At 40.0% G+C, this 15,251-nt stretch overlaps 1 protein-coding gene across 1 annotated transcript in view; it reads left to right on the top strand.

Moving 5' to 3' along the window:
* cttnbp2 (cortactin binding protein 2) overlaps positions 1–15,251 on the top strand; it is a 91,711-nt gene that overhangs the window by 7,477 nt on the left and 68,983 nt on the right. Inside the window, exon 2 of the mRNA XM_086299594.1 lies at positions 621–728. Coding sequence (XP_086155720.1) covers positions 621–728 — 108 coding nt within the window. The remainder of the gene's footprint in view (positions 1–620; positions 729–15,251) is intronic.

Here is a 15,251-nt window from a genome sequence, read left to right as displayed (position 1 = left end):
AGTGAACAGTGTGTCAAGATATTATAATAATGGATTGCATTTATATAGCGCTTTTCAAGGCACCCAAAGTGCTTTACAATTCTACTATTCATTCACTGTAGCCACAGCTGCCCTGGGGCAGACTGACAGAAGCAAGGCTGCCATATCGCGCCATCGGCCCCTCTGGCCAACACCAGTAGGCATTAGGGTAAAGTGTCTTGCCGGCGACCCTCCGGTTACAGATGCGCTTCCCAACCCCCTGAGCCACGGTCGCCCCATATTGTCATCCAATATATTTGATCATATCACAGAGCCCTATTCAGAAAGGCCACGGTAAAAGGGAAGAAAGCTCTAGTGTAAAGGGTGATTGTTAGGAAAAGAAAAGCTAGAATTAAATTTCATTTATATAGTGGCATCACAGCACAACAGTTACCTGAAGGTGCTTCATATTGTTAGGAAAAGACCCTACAATGAAGGGAAGGGTTTGAAAATGAAACTTTCAACCTATTTAAATCTGAAAATGATTAGTAATCATGATCTCAGTACTGACCAAAATAAGTCAGATCTTTGCACCAATTAAGCAGCCTTAATTGATCCTATTGTCTCTGACTGTCATGTGTTATCTATGGTGTTTTTTGCAGAAATGTGAGTTCAACATGGATAACCTGAGCAAACCGGAGCTGCTCACCCTGCTGAGTATCATGGAGGGAGAGCTGGAAGCCCGAGACCTGGTCATAGAGGCCTTGAGAGTGAGTCCAAACAACACATACATAACACTCTTACTGTCTATGCGACTGTTCGGTTAAATTGAAGTTACTGCAGCAGATTGCCTTTGTTAGAGGCTTCAAAGTGACATTATTAGCTGTAATTGTGATCCAGAACTGCATTAGTATCAGTTATTACGAATGATCATGACCCTTCGGGGTTATCACATTCTTTGTCTGCACCTGGGAACCAGCTAGGCTAGCAATGCTAACCGGATGAGTAATGCCCCTGTTTGTGGCACTTCATCTTCAAGGTTTGTCTTTGTGGACTGTTTGCTATTACACCAAGTGCACTGCTTTTCTACTTAAGGCTTGTAGATAAAAAAAACAATTATTTACCCACTCACATTCATTTAGGTGCTATTTTTTTTTATACGTAAGCAGTTTCTAACATTCACACACTCCTGATGGATGCATCAGGAGCACTGGGAAATCGATCCCCCAACCTGGTGACTGGTAGACGTCCAACTCTACCTCCTGAGCCACAACTCTGTTCAAATTGCCATCAAACTGTGAGGTTTTCAGTTATGCTCTAATGCGTTCACTGGTGATTGTATTTGTGCCTATATGTTTATGTATAATGGCAAGCCGATGAAGGTTGGGATGAGTGTTAATGGGACAACATATTGATCTGTGGTTACTAAATGATGAACCTGTGTCACCCTCATGCTGGAGGTTGCTCGTTGTCTGCTGGGGCAGGAGTTATTATTCCTCTCTCTCTCTCTGCAGTTCAGTATTTGGGTCATCACTGTTTGTCCACATACTACTTTAAGGGTTTTTTTTTTTTTGGTTTTTTTTAAGAAGACACTCAAAACAAGGTTGAGCTGCAGGGGAGGAGAAGAATCTACACGTGCTGCTTGGCTGAACTGGTGACCTCTGGGTTGTGCGAAAGGCTTCTGTAAGCTTTTCTGTTGCTATTGTGTGTATGTGCTGTTAGCAAGCTGCTAATCTTTTCCACAGTTTGAGTTTCTCTCTCGCAGCTCTTCAGTTATCAACCGGGTTGATGCTGAACAGCTTCTAAACAGCTCAGCATCTCTACTTCTGCAGTTTACTAATATGTTTAACTCAGACTTTCTCTGGGTCGTCTGTCTTTTTGGCCATTGCCCTTTCTTTAAATTTAGAAAAGTCTGCCACCTGTTCTGTGTCTCTCTGCGGGCATTTGTTTGTTTTTTGTCTTGCTCCCTTGCTGCCACTTCACCCATGTTTTCTGCTGGCATAAAGAGTCCCTGCAGGCCCTATCTCCCCTGTGGATGGATATTCTATGGAGGTTTCAATGAAATAAGCCTCCTCTCTTCCACCCTCACAACTCTCACAGATACAGTGAGCCTATTTGCTCTGTCACAGATGAGCCCCATCCAAGAGAGAGAGATTACGGTAAAGGGGAAGGAATGGACACTGACGAAGAGAGTGAGAAATGATAAGAGACAGAGTTAAAGAGTTAATAGAAGTAACTCTAGAGTGAGACGCCCTTCATTGTGAGTTCAACTTGAAGCAAAGACAATGGAGGGTGGGGGGGATGCAGAAAGACGAATGGAGGCCTCATATTATCTCCGACAAAGCAGGACAGTGTGACAGAGTGGATTATACCCACTCCCACTGAAATAACCAAAAGAAAAGCATGAGCTGAGCCACCAGCTGCAAGGCTGCCAGTGACACTGGACTGTGCATTATTTTTCTCCCCCAACCCTCCACCAATCAAGCTAACCGGCCTTAATGGTCAACATCCCTAAAGCTCCTTAGACTGGCTCAGTTACAGAGCTACACAGAGAGCTGAACCCTCAGCTCCTAATGTTTTTTGCACAGGTTCAATGTGTTGCAAATTCCCTACTGTACTTCTCTGATTCCACACCAAAAGTTTGGATCAAACTTCCTTGGCTTGGCATGAGTACAGTGATCATTTGTGGTGTTTGGGTGTCATTAAGAGGCTTTGGTGGCGCAGATTAATTAGCGTGTGGCTAAAGCTGGCTGAGCTGCCATATCTGGCTTCATCCCGGAGAAAAAGAAAGGAGGCTGTAAAGAGATTAGCCAAACGACAGAGATATCACATGATTACCACAGCCGACGGCTACACAAGTCACCTATTCTTCTGTGCCAGGAGCCTTTCAGGGGGCATGTGGAAACTGCATCTTTACACCGTTCTCAGTGCAGGAAACAAACTGTTTTTGTTAGTGATCACAGACCATGGACATAAGGTCCATTTCCAGAATGATGTGGCTGCTTTCACCATTTTTACTGAGAAGCTACTTGAGTCACTGTGGGTAAATTTTCCAGCCAGAACCAAGATGAAGTCTTTGGCTTGTAGCCAGTGGTACTTTCCCACTAACACAAAGAAATAGTTTTACAAAGACACCGTTTTTAAAGCCTCTTTAGCATTGACGAGAGAATAGATGTAGGAAATCTCAAGGTCGTTAGATCTCTTTAATGTTCTTGACATTTCACAGCCTGTCTCTACTTCTACACTGGCTAGAAATGAATGTTTTGAATGAGAGAAAGGAGAAGAAGAAAAAAAAAAAACGCTTTCACACTAGATACTAAAATAGTCACTTAGTTTTGTTTGTTATGCTTTCAGATGTTCTCTTTGCATCAGTGTGAACTGTCAGATAAATACAACCACAAAGGAAAAAGGCATTTTGGTTATAATCATGCTTTACATTTAACTACAAAATCCTCCATTGCAACATCATTATCAGCAATCAAAACACAACGAGTTCAAGCACAAGTAACACACTCCTCATATTGTTTGGATGTGTTTACTACGAAGGATAAAAGATTTCTGCTAACGAGAAGTGAATGCTGATAACACATTATCATCATAAAGAGGTTGTGATAGATCACTGAGGATTGCCTCTCCTTCCCCCACCATTCACAACTCACAGGGCTCACATCATATTGTGTTGTTGCCCACCTGCAGTTTTATTGGACATAAATCTATAGTTCATTCTTATTAGCTGCATGAATAATCGTTTTAATCTTTTCTTGTAAATGACACTTGTGTTTAATTTAATTTTTCATCAGTCAGTGTCCATACATTCTCATATTATTTGACACCTGCAGTACATTCACCATTGATTGTGTGTTTTCTTCTTATGAAATCAAAAATCTTTGGGTTCTTTTGGAGTTTAGCTGAAGAAAACTAGCACGACACGAAGAAAGAAACTCATGTAGAAAGGCACAATACTTTGTTTCTTCTGTAATCAAACGAACAATGACAAGTGATTCCTAAATTCAGAGGAAATACTTTTTTTGTTGTTGTTTGACTTTGTTATTAGCATAACAGTGAGCATCTACTGAAACTGTGGTACATTAGTCAGAAAGTATGCCAAAGGTATCCATGTGATGCTTCTGAGAGTCATCTTTAGCTGTGAAAAAGCAAAGTGTAGAGGTAGATAACCACTACATGAGTGTGAGTGTCACCATGCAATACTACTATTATATGGTTTTATTAGCACAGATAGACTTATAGTATTAAAATGAGCATTATTTTACACAATTTACAGATTCTGATTCTATTATCAGTATCTCTTGTTTCATCACTGAGCTTTCATTCGCTTTTAAGCAGCATATCAAGGACGATGCATTCTGCAAATTAATTGCATGCTGTGTGGTCAAATGTTTGTGCCTGTTGGAGGTATTTCCCTTCTTTGTTGTGATCAGTGTTGTCAAAAAAAATCTGTCAAGAACATTTAGAGCACTATGCACTATGTAAACCAAACACTCGGTGTGCTCTGAGAAGCTCCCGACAGTTGGACAGTTTGTCAGACGTTTTCTCGCTGTTATGTTCTTGGTCTCAGTGGGACAGAGAGATTGTACGGATGAAAGTGTGCAGATTGGACGCCTGTGATGTCGTGAAAAAAAGATTTGATAGGATGATTTCACTGGCAAGAAGCAGTTATGTGCAAGGCCATTGGGGGGAAAACATCCCACTAAGATGCCTTTAAAACACTGCAGACAAGCTCTGAATGAACGTTATTGTCTGTTCACATACAAATACAGAAAGGTAATGGAATTAGTCATTTTAAAATGCTCATCTTGAAGTTGGCAGTTATATTACATTATGTCTGTTCTGGCATTGAATAAAAAAAATCAAAAATTCAATTTATACATCATTCTTACTCAAATCTCTGAAGACGTCATTAATGATTGGAAATTGTTTCCTCCTTTCTGTTTACTGCAGTTTTAGGTCAGTTGGATGAATATGCAGTTTAACCACTTGAGTGGTCAAGAAGTGCTTTGAGCCTGGAGAAATGATGGAGTCATGATCTTGACTTGGTTGCTGACATTTTAAGGTTGGGTGATGCATTAAAAATTTTCCATCCGGCTACATCAAGCCAGATTTACAGTCCCATGGTTGTTTCCATTTTAACGGCTCTTGCGACTGGTTATGGGAACCAATGCAGTGGCTATGAAAACAAACTTGTGCACAGTCCTCCAAAAATGTAACCGTGGTTGCTCAGTGGTGTTAAAATGTTTTCTTTAAAAACATAACATTTTAATTGGGCAGGTAAATACAAAGTTTGTTGCTTTTTTGACAGATAAACCAAAAACCAATGAGCAGTTCATTCAGAAAGAATGTTTTTTCTCTTTTGAATCTTTATTATTGCTTTTTAATAAGAGAAAAGTACTTCCTATCCGATTAATCGATGGAATAATTGCTAGGTTACTCGATTACTAAAATAAACAATAGCTGCAGCCTAGACAGTTCTGTGCTCTGCTGACAGTGTTGTAGGTTAATATGATGGGCCAGACATTTGGTAGTCTTACTCACAAAGCTTTATCAATCCTCTCATCTGAATCCGCAACCAACTACAAATCAACACTTAAATGAAGGTGTGCAACATATCTTTGGACTGCTGGAGGAACCCAGATCACCCAGCTGAATCGTTCCCAGATTAAGTTACATACCCTGGACACAAATGCTTTGGTGGGCCCTAACCAGTTTCTTTTGATGATCATCTTATTTTTTCTATCTTCAGCTAATAAACTTATCATGCAGAAATGTATACGTACATTTAGACAGAATAGTTTAAAGTACAGAACACTGTCTCACAGAAACAATGAAAAACATACATCACAATACAGCTACAAGTACTTTATAATGAAAGGAAAATGACTCAGCTAATGCCTTTCCATGTTTTTTTGCAAGGATAATGTATGGTGTGTGTGTGTGTGTGTGTGTGTGTGTGTGTGTGTGTGTGTGTGTGTGTGTGTGTGTGTGTGTGTGTGTGTGTGTGTGTGTGTGTGTGTGTGTGTGTGTGTGTGTGTGTGTGGTTAGCTTGATTGGTGGAGGGTTGGGGGAGAAAAACAAATGCATAGACCAGTGTCACTGTCAGCCTTGCAGCTGGTGGCTCAGCTCATGCTTTTCATTTAATTTAAAGGACGCAACAAAAATAAAGTTTCTAGAGTAAATTAATCTAATCTAATCCCACTGTTTTGTGATATAACACTTTAAAAACTAGACGAAAATTTGTAATTATCTGTTTTATTACTTCAGAACGAATATGTCCCTTTTTTTGAAAGTGCACCTACTTGCTCTGCGGCCCAGTAATTGGCCCTGAGGGGTGCACTGTGTACCCCTCTTTCTGAGAGTTTAATGCATTAGTCTTAGCATGAATTTTGTCCTCTTGAGGTGAATTTGAATAAAATTCTTATAGATGTGATGTTTGTTAATCCAGGCGGGCAGCCGGCATTGGCGCCATCCGGCCTCATACAGGCATGCTTCCTTGGGAAGTCATATGATTTTACCATATGACTAATAGATACCATGAATCTGCTGTCAGCAATGGGTTCATACATGCTTAGCACAACACATGCCCTGAGCCATCAGCTTTCTCCAGCGTCACGTTATCTTAGACCATCTAGCTATTTAAGGCATGCCCTGTTGCTGGGCTTTTCCAGCTCCCCCTCCTACATATTCACTCACTCAGTAGTGTTTGACATGTACATCTTCTTTTCTCCCTTTTTGTTCATGTAAATCTTGTATTTTAGACATCCTGCCCTCCCTTTTTGTTGATCTTTGTCACTTGCTGCTTCTTTGTTTCTATCTCTGTTCTTATCTGTTTGGACAGACAGCAGGGCAGCTCATTACTCATCGTTACCGTCTTTCATGGAGTCCCTCTCCCTCTTCATACAGCTTTGAATTTCTGTTCTTTTGCTGCATCCCACACTCTGCATCTCTCTATGGGCTGTACAGCTAATCCAAAATGTGTATTAAAAAAACAGAGTGCGCACTCTGAACTGCAGAAAGCTGCAATTTTTTTTCCCCCCTTCACCGAGAGATGCTTCAGAGAGCTTCCCCACTGCTTTGCAAAGAAATATAAATCAATGAATGGAAATATCTTTTTTTATTCAGACCAAGCTTCATCAGCAGGTCCACCTGACCCATCTTTTTTGGTGGGGTTAGTAGGTATTGGAAATGAAATTATGATGAGAAAAGACAAGTCATGTAATTACTTCATTTTCTTCTTTATTGTGCTATCAGAGCATGTGCTGCATAATTGCCAGGGATTTATGTGACTGTTTAGAATTAGGCTTGATGCAACAAAAGAGCGACTATGAACTGATAACTGCTTTTGAGCTGATGTGGACGTATTTAACATTCAACCACACATCACAGAATTCTAGGAGGTTGTAAGTAGAACAGAAGATTTCATAATTTAGAACAGAGTGATTTAACGGTTGATTAAATGTTGAATTACTGCTATTAGATATAGCAGATATTAAATAATCTGGAAAGGTTTCTCAGAATTACTGATTTTGAGTGATAGTTGGTCTGGACTCTGCTACTTACATCCTGAAAACTGTCTAGCATAACAGATCAGCAATATGTGAGAAGGAGGAGTATTCCTAGTGTTGGCATTGGCAAGCAGTGATACTAATGCAAAGGCTTTGGGAGTTAAGCATTTAGCTACATTTGGGTGGCTATAGCTAAGGAGGTAGAGCAGGTCATCTACTAATCAGAAGGTTGGGAGGTTGGTGGTTCAATTCCTGACTGTCAACCCCCATTGAATGCCAAATACCCTCTGGCAAGATACTAACCCCAAGTTGCTCTCTGATTCATCCGTCACAGTGTGAATTTTAGGTAGAATGCACTTCTGCATAGGAATAGTGCTTGTATGGATGGGTGAGTGAGGCATGTTTTAAAAAGTGCTTTGAGTGCTCTGAGAGAGTAGAAAAGCACTATATACGAATCAGTCCATTTAGCTCTTTCTCCTCAGCCTTTTGCTTATTTGAGTCATCATGCTATCAAACACTTTATTTGGAACCTTCTAAAGTGGCATGGTGACATAGTGGTAACGTTTAGCCATAAAGCACTGACAGGCTTGTGCTTGTCCATGCTCTGCAGTCAGGTAGGTTAACCCTTTGTCTCCAGTTTCAGATACATCCACAAGCCAATCAGCATCAGGCTGTGATCTGTTTGCTGCCTAACAACCAGACCTTCCCCACTTCTCCAGCCTTACTTCACTCCCCCGACTCGTATTACACCACCGTCCGCTGATATGCTGCTTAGGAATGAGGCTGCAAAGACACAGCCACAACTGCCAACCCCCGTTTCAAGGAAAATGGTACAGCCTGATAGCGGGTGTAGCCTCTTTCTTTTGGCTTTTTATTTTTTGTGGGTGGGATGATTTTTGAAGTGCTGTCAGTCATTGCAGAAGATGGATCCAGTCCCGTGGGGGTGGACTGTCTCAGGGTTGAAAGAGCATGTCGGAGTGTGTGTGTAATGTATGTAGGGCAGCGGCTAAGGATCGTTTAAATTATTTATATTTTTGGCTTTTATTTCTTTGATTAAGTAGGAAATTTCTATTCTATTTAAATTTCTTAGTATTTGATCAACAAAATATATGCATTATACTTGAGCCAATGAAACCCATATTAATATACTTAGTGAATAAAAATGTTATTACCACATATGCAAACATTTGGTCACTAATTCATCTATGAAGAAAAAACCCTTGTCTGACAAGGCTTTAGACTTCTGCTTCGATTGTTTTAGCCACACTTTGTGGATCATTTCAACATGCCTGCAATGTTATGTCATTGCAGCGCCATGTATTTTTAAACACGCTGATCTTTCTAGCCGGTAGGGCCAGGATATGGTCACAGAGAAGAGTGGCTCCTATAAGGATAGCCTTCAGATTTAATTCCTTTATCAATGAACAATATGTAGTGCTGATAACTGATTAATCTTATCAGTCAAATATTAATTGGGAAGAATATTTATTAGTTTTTTGTGTCGTGTATAATGGTTGTCTGCCTTTGGGTCCTCACTGTGGTGTCTTTGAAGAAGTCAAAGCTCCAACGGTTGCAGCAGGGTGCTTACGGATATAGATACAAATGTACAAACAATTTGAATATGAAGCTGTCAGGTAGGAAAGAAAGAGGGAGTCCCCAGAGAAGATTCATGGACGTGTTGAAGGAGGACCTGCAAATGTGTTTTTTGTGGGCCATTCATGTACTGTATTTAAGTATTGTTCTGTTGTCTATCCTGTGGGGCTGTAATTTGGTAGCACTATATTCGGGGCATTCTGCTGAGCTGAAAGGTTGATGGACTGTATTTGGTCCGTGTGCTCCTGCAGGGGGATGTATTATTGTAGCTGCAGTAATAACTGTTCACAGAATGAATGAAAAAAAAAAAAAAAAAAAAAAAATATATATATATATATATATCATCACGTGACAAAATACTGGAAACAACAAGAGCTGCTGATGCAAACACAAATAACAGTAACCTCTACTTGTATTATCCGACCCTGTATAAAGGATTTATTGAAGCAAAATTACCAACAAAAAACAATTTTTAAAAAAAATGTTGTTATCTGGTGGTTCAGAAAATGGAACCATAATTTTATATCAACCCATCCCTAGTGCTCTTCTATAAATTGGTTGTTTAATATTTGCACATTAGCATTTCTGTGCTATGTGTGGCCCCGTTAATCGGTAAAACTCTTTGCTGTGAATTGCTGTGGAAGTAGGTCATAGCAACCATCCCTCTCACTATCTTCCTCTCGTAATCCTCTCCCTCCCTCCCGTATATTCCTCCTCTTGCTGCTTATGTGGGCCTATATTTCACCCTTTAGTCTTTTTTTTCTCTCCATTCTTTCTTTACATAAATTTATAAGATAGACTGCTTTTATGGAGAGTGCCTCACAGCACTAAGAGTGTATATATTTAAACCATGGTTGGCCCCGTGGGAATCAAACCTACGGCTTCAGCCTGGTTCCTGCCACTGGGAATGTGGAATGACAGTTTATTTTGATATTTGTGCTGTCAGCGAGGAAGTGGCAATATTTCAGTTTACCAAGTCTGTGGTGTAATCTCTAGACTGTGTTCTTTATCTGCTGAAAGAAGTTTGATGTACAAAGATGTAGAATATCACTTCCCATTTGAGAAAGTAAAATCAATGTTTTTTTTTTTTTTCATTTAAACGTTTTGTCAGTCTAATGCTTGATTGACGGTTTTCGTTTTCATAATCAGCTTTCCTTCCATTTTGAAAGTGAACAGTAACTGAATTCAGTTTTTAATACTGGAAACCCTGCAGCTTTACTGTCACTGCTGATTTGCAAAGCTTATAAGGGTGGAGGAAGGATATGTGAAGAAATCACCCCATGCTGGCAAGTCAGCTTTTCTCTGGATGGTTAGATTTTCAGATGTGTGCTGTCTCATTTAGTCAGGATGGGTGCCTTTTTCCCTTGATTTCGTGAGAAAAACAGCCAGAAGGTAAGGGCGGGGAAACCTGTGCACATGCTGCAACTCCATTAGCATGTCATTCATTTCTATCTCCCTGTTTATAAAGAAGCTGACACAATAATGATGCCAATTTTCAATCTCAGAAATGACCATTTTCTCTTTGGTTAGTGTAGACATATTATACTTTGGCCCGTGCGTGGGGTTGTACCGCGTCAACGCGTTAGTGCGGTTAGCTTGTTAATGCGTTAGCGCCATCCAGCCCCACGCACGGGGCGATCCGCGTTAACTCACTAACGGAGATTTGCCGCGTTAATGCGGTTATGACGTTAACATCATTTTAAAGAGATTAACGCTGACAGCACTAGTATGTATGTATGTACGGTTAAATTGGTGGATGTATGTAATATGTAGCACATCCACAAGTTAAGCAAGAATCAGTTGCTCTGTCTTGATGATCCCACAGTTTTTGCTGCATTGGTGTCTGTAGAAATAAAATCCTGTTTCTTGATTTTACCTCTGTAATTCGGTATAGCTCATCTTCACATTGTCACATTCTGATTCTCATCTTTGTACTTTGTTCTTTTAAAAATGGTTTTTAGGGCAGTAAATTTTACTATTTCATGCCTGAAGCAGCTCAGTCCAAAAGCTCTCTCTCTCGCTCGCGCTCTCTCTCTCGCTCTCTCGGTCAGTTGATTTGATGACATGGCTGCTCTTTGATGTGGGCTGAAAGCTCAGAGTTGGTGCTACAATTGCAAAAACTCAACGAGCTACAAAAACCAGATTTTGGGGGGGGGTCGCAACTTTGTCTACCAGGGAGTTGATTGGGAAACTTAAAGTGGGACAATCAATGTGAAACCTTCCTTTTTTGACAAATGTTATTTCATTAAATATCTTTGGGTTTTGGACTCTTGGTCCTGCAAAACAAGCAAATGGATTAATTTGTGTGCCGTGCTGCACCGCTAAAATAATCTCAAACTCAGTTCTTGAATCATGATGACAGGACCCCTCTGAGATGTGGTGGGAGGGGAGATTCACATCATTGATATGCTGTGGACAGTGTGATGCAGTCATGTCAATGTGGACAAAAATCTCTAAGGAATGTTTCCAGAATCCTGTTGATATGCAATGAAGAATTAAGGCAGTTCTAAAAGCAAAAAGGGATCAAACTCAATACAAGCAAGGTGCAACTAATAAAGTGGCAGGTGAATGTATGTGTAGAGTTTTCTACTGTTTATGATGTGATTGAGAGCTGTCATTAAAACGGACATACAGGCAGAGACGGAGTAACTAGATGCATGTTCTGATGAGTTTTGGCAAACAACCATTTGACTAACATGTCTGTCTCACCTGCTCTTATTCCCTCTCTGTTCCTCTCTCTCCCTCTTTGTGCTGACAATCAAGCCAAACACCAACATCATCAAATATACAATTGAAACCAGATATTTACATACTCTTCAGATAAAAACACAAACGCTTTTTTAATTGTAAAACATCAAATCAGACTAAATGTTTATTTTTTTTAGAATTAAAAAAAAAAAGACTCTAAAAACATCAGCTTTTCATTTCGCCATTTGTTGATTCACTCGAAGAGCAAGTAACGTAATATTGGTCAAGTGATCAGTTTGATATCAATCTTTTGTGATACACCGTCATATTTACATTATTTGTACAGCACCAATCATTCGCTTTGGTACCTGGTCAAACTTAAGCTCTCCTCTGTCTGCCTGGCTGCGCTTCTCCTACAGCAAACTCGCAGGCAGCAGCTTCTCCCCCCTCGCTCACATGCGTGCTGTGCTCAGTCGCCTAGTGCCTGAGCTCGGATCGTACCAAAATTTGGGGGAATTTACGACTGCGTGCTATGTGCTTCGAATATTGTGTGTAATTTTTTGTTTTATACAGTTGTCAGTCAGGCAACTAACTATGAAACAAATTACACTCCAAAAGACCCCGGGCTTAAGCCCAGTAAGCCACCCCTCCACTCCGCCGATGGATACAGGCACACACTAGTCCTCATTCAGCCCAAAGTAGTAGCTCATAAAATTGTTTTTAAAGGTGATGGGGTAAAACAGCTTGGTTTAGACAGAAGATGAACTGAAGAAGGGGAGAAAAAAAAAGCATAACAAGCCCCCTTCATATAGTACCAGTGACATTTTATTGTCAGGGCTTGCAGCAAAATACCACCAAAGTTGTAAACCTGGGCGTTTGGAAATTTTATGGCACATTTTCCGCTCTTTTTCTTGGCATTTTGAAGACCCACAAAAGTCTTTAATCATGAGAATAAACATTAGAGTTACAGCTCAAAAAGAAAAAAAACTCTTTTCTGAGCTGAAGCTTGAATGTTTCACAGTAAACCTCTTTGTATTGCTTAACTCTAGCACACTTTTTCACTTTGCTATGATTGTGTCAAACACTAGAATTTAAATGAAATTACAGCGAAGTCCGAAGTTAAGTGAAGGCGATGGTATAACAACGGAAACAAGAAGCTGTAAGAGCAAAATTGATATGCATAAGTCTTTCTATAGTAAGTGGACTTTTTCTCTTTTTTTCTGCTGGTCTCACATATGGTAGGTTAAAATTTTGCTTTCATTCAAACACACACAGTCCCTGTTGAAGTGTATGTGTCTCTGACACACACCATTTAATAGAGTGTGGGTGTTCAGCTGGAGCAGAATGAGAGCAGCAGCTGTGAGTGGTCGACTTCAGGTTACCATAGAGAGAGAGAGAGGGAGGGAAGAAGAGGGAGAGACAAATAGAGGGGGTTGCTTACAAAAAAAAAAAGCAGGAGATTTGAAAGAATGTTTTCAGTCTTATGCTTTTTCCTTCTTTTAATCTCTACATATGAAACAATATTTATCTTTTGTCCAGCCAGTTGACCTGCTTCTTGCTGATGCTGCTGACGTTGCCAGCGGCAACAGAGAGGAGCGTGGGAGTCTTCCAGTTGTAACAGCAGCTCAACAAGAACATACCAGGAAAAAAGAAAGGGGGGAAAAAAAGAGTAATTAATGCAGTCTGCAAAATAACATTGGCTATGACATTTACAGTATGTTGTGACACTCTGAAGGAGGTTTAATGTAGCCAAAGTGCTTTCTGAATGTGATTATTAGCACACATTAAGCTCAAAGTTAAATGAGTTGAAAGCGCAGGTGTCTAATTGATTTTTTTTTTTCATTTTTTAAGCAGCTTTTCTGTGGCTTAACATTGTTTTCAAATAAAATTAAATAAATAACAGACTGACTAATTTTTGCCTGCTAGTAAGATCATTTGTTTTTTCTTAAATAACTTAAAGTAAAACAGTAGAGGAACCAACCTTTTCTTTAAGCCTTTTCTCAATTTAAGTCCATTATTACTGGGTGGCTTTCATAATGAATTCAGTTTCATATTTTTATTTACCCAAATATCAACTAAAATACCCTTAAATAATGCAAATTAATCAGAAACTGAATGCTCTTTCTTAAAACTATTTAGCAAGTAAGCATAAATTATTAATATGTTAAAAAACGTGACTCTTAAAATCATGTGGTGAAACAAACTAGAGAAAAGAGGCTTCTCAAGACTTCAGTGTTGCTACTACTCAGAATTTTCCACAAGTCCACAAATCAAAGTCATATAAAGGGAACATCTTAGTGGTGAAGGGATGCGCAGTTACACTTGACATCCCAAATAAAGGAGAAAAACCATTGCTTTTTTTGTGTCAGTCATTCTTAAAAATTGGTGTTTTTCTCCAGTCATTTCCACTTCACTTTTTTATTCCTCTGTTCTTTGAAGCGATCACTTTGTAATGGTGCTGTTATGTTTAAAGTGCTTCAGGTAGCTGATTAAAATAGACACAAACTGGAAGAGAGTTCTGTGGAAGATCTTTAACTGGGCAACTTTTATCTCACAGGTTCAAATACTCAGACTCATCCCTGCTTAAGTGCCCTATAGCTAAATGCTGAAACACCTACCTGCTGCAGAGAGAGCCCACTCAGGGCTGGCAGGGTTGGTAGAGTCTAACACTTTAGGTGAATGTACTGTATGTGTGTCAGAGGGATTTTGCCAAGAATTGGATTCCTCGAGCTACTGTGCGAGATGGTGACAGAAAGATGGCGGCTGAGTCTCAACATGTGCGAAACAGGGAGGAGGTGTGTGAGAGCCTGTGAGCGGAAGAGACGCTCTAATCTAAATGTCAAAGAACGCCTCTGAGTCATTACAAAATGGATCGCTGTTCAGACCAAGATGTCGATGGTGTGGGATTGTGGGCCAGTGCCAATTTATCACAGGATGTTGGAGAGACTGCACCAATTATGTGAAGTTTTTTTTAACCATACAAGCTGCCTCAAGACAGTGATGGTGGCTGATAAAGTCCAAAAAAGCCAACAGACTTCATTGATTTTTTTTCTCCACACATGATGCCATGAAATCTCTTGACTTGGACTGTGATTAATTTTAACTTCCAGTTGTCATCAGGTCAGAGTTATACAGCTATAATTGTTATTCCTAAATTTTTACATCAGATACCATCCCTCCATTTCCTGCCAGTTTTCTGGGCTCGGGTCGTGGGGGCACCAGTCTCAGCAGAGACTGTGGACCTTTGGCCTGTAAGGCAATGTTGACTACGACTCAATGAAACCAGGGAAAGCTGGAGGAAAGCCTTCCCGTAAGAGTTGAAGCTGTTGCAAAGAGTTGACTGGTGACATATGAAACCCTATTAATTAAGAATGGGATGTCACAAGTTCTTATGAACGTGAAGGCAGACGAACAAAGAATTTGACATCATAGTGAATGTTCACAACATTTGTTAAATTACTTCCCAAATTACTGGTTGTAATACCAAAATATATT

Source organism: Aulonocara sp. 'chitande type north' Nkhata Bay, linkage group LG7, assembly GCF_057382095.1.
Source record: "Aulonocara sp. 'chitande type north' Nkhata Bay isolate Kocher_YH1m ecotype deep benthic linkage group LG7, A_spYH_male_GT1.1, whole genome shotgun sequence".
Lineage (NCBI taxonomy): Eukaryota > Metazoa > Chordata > Actinopteri > Cichliformes > Cichlidae > Aulonocara > Aulonocara sp. 'chitande type north' Nkhata Bay.
This window is presented reverse-complemented; position numbering and strand designations above follow the sequence as displayed.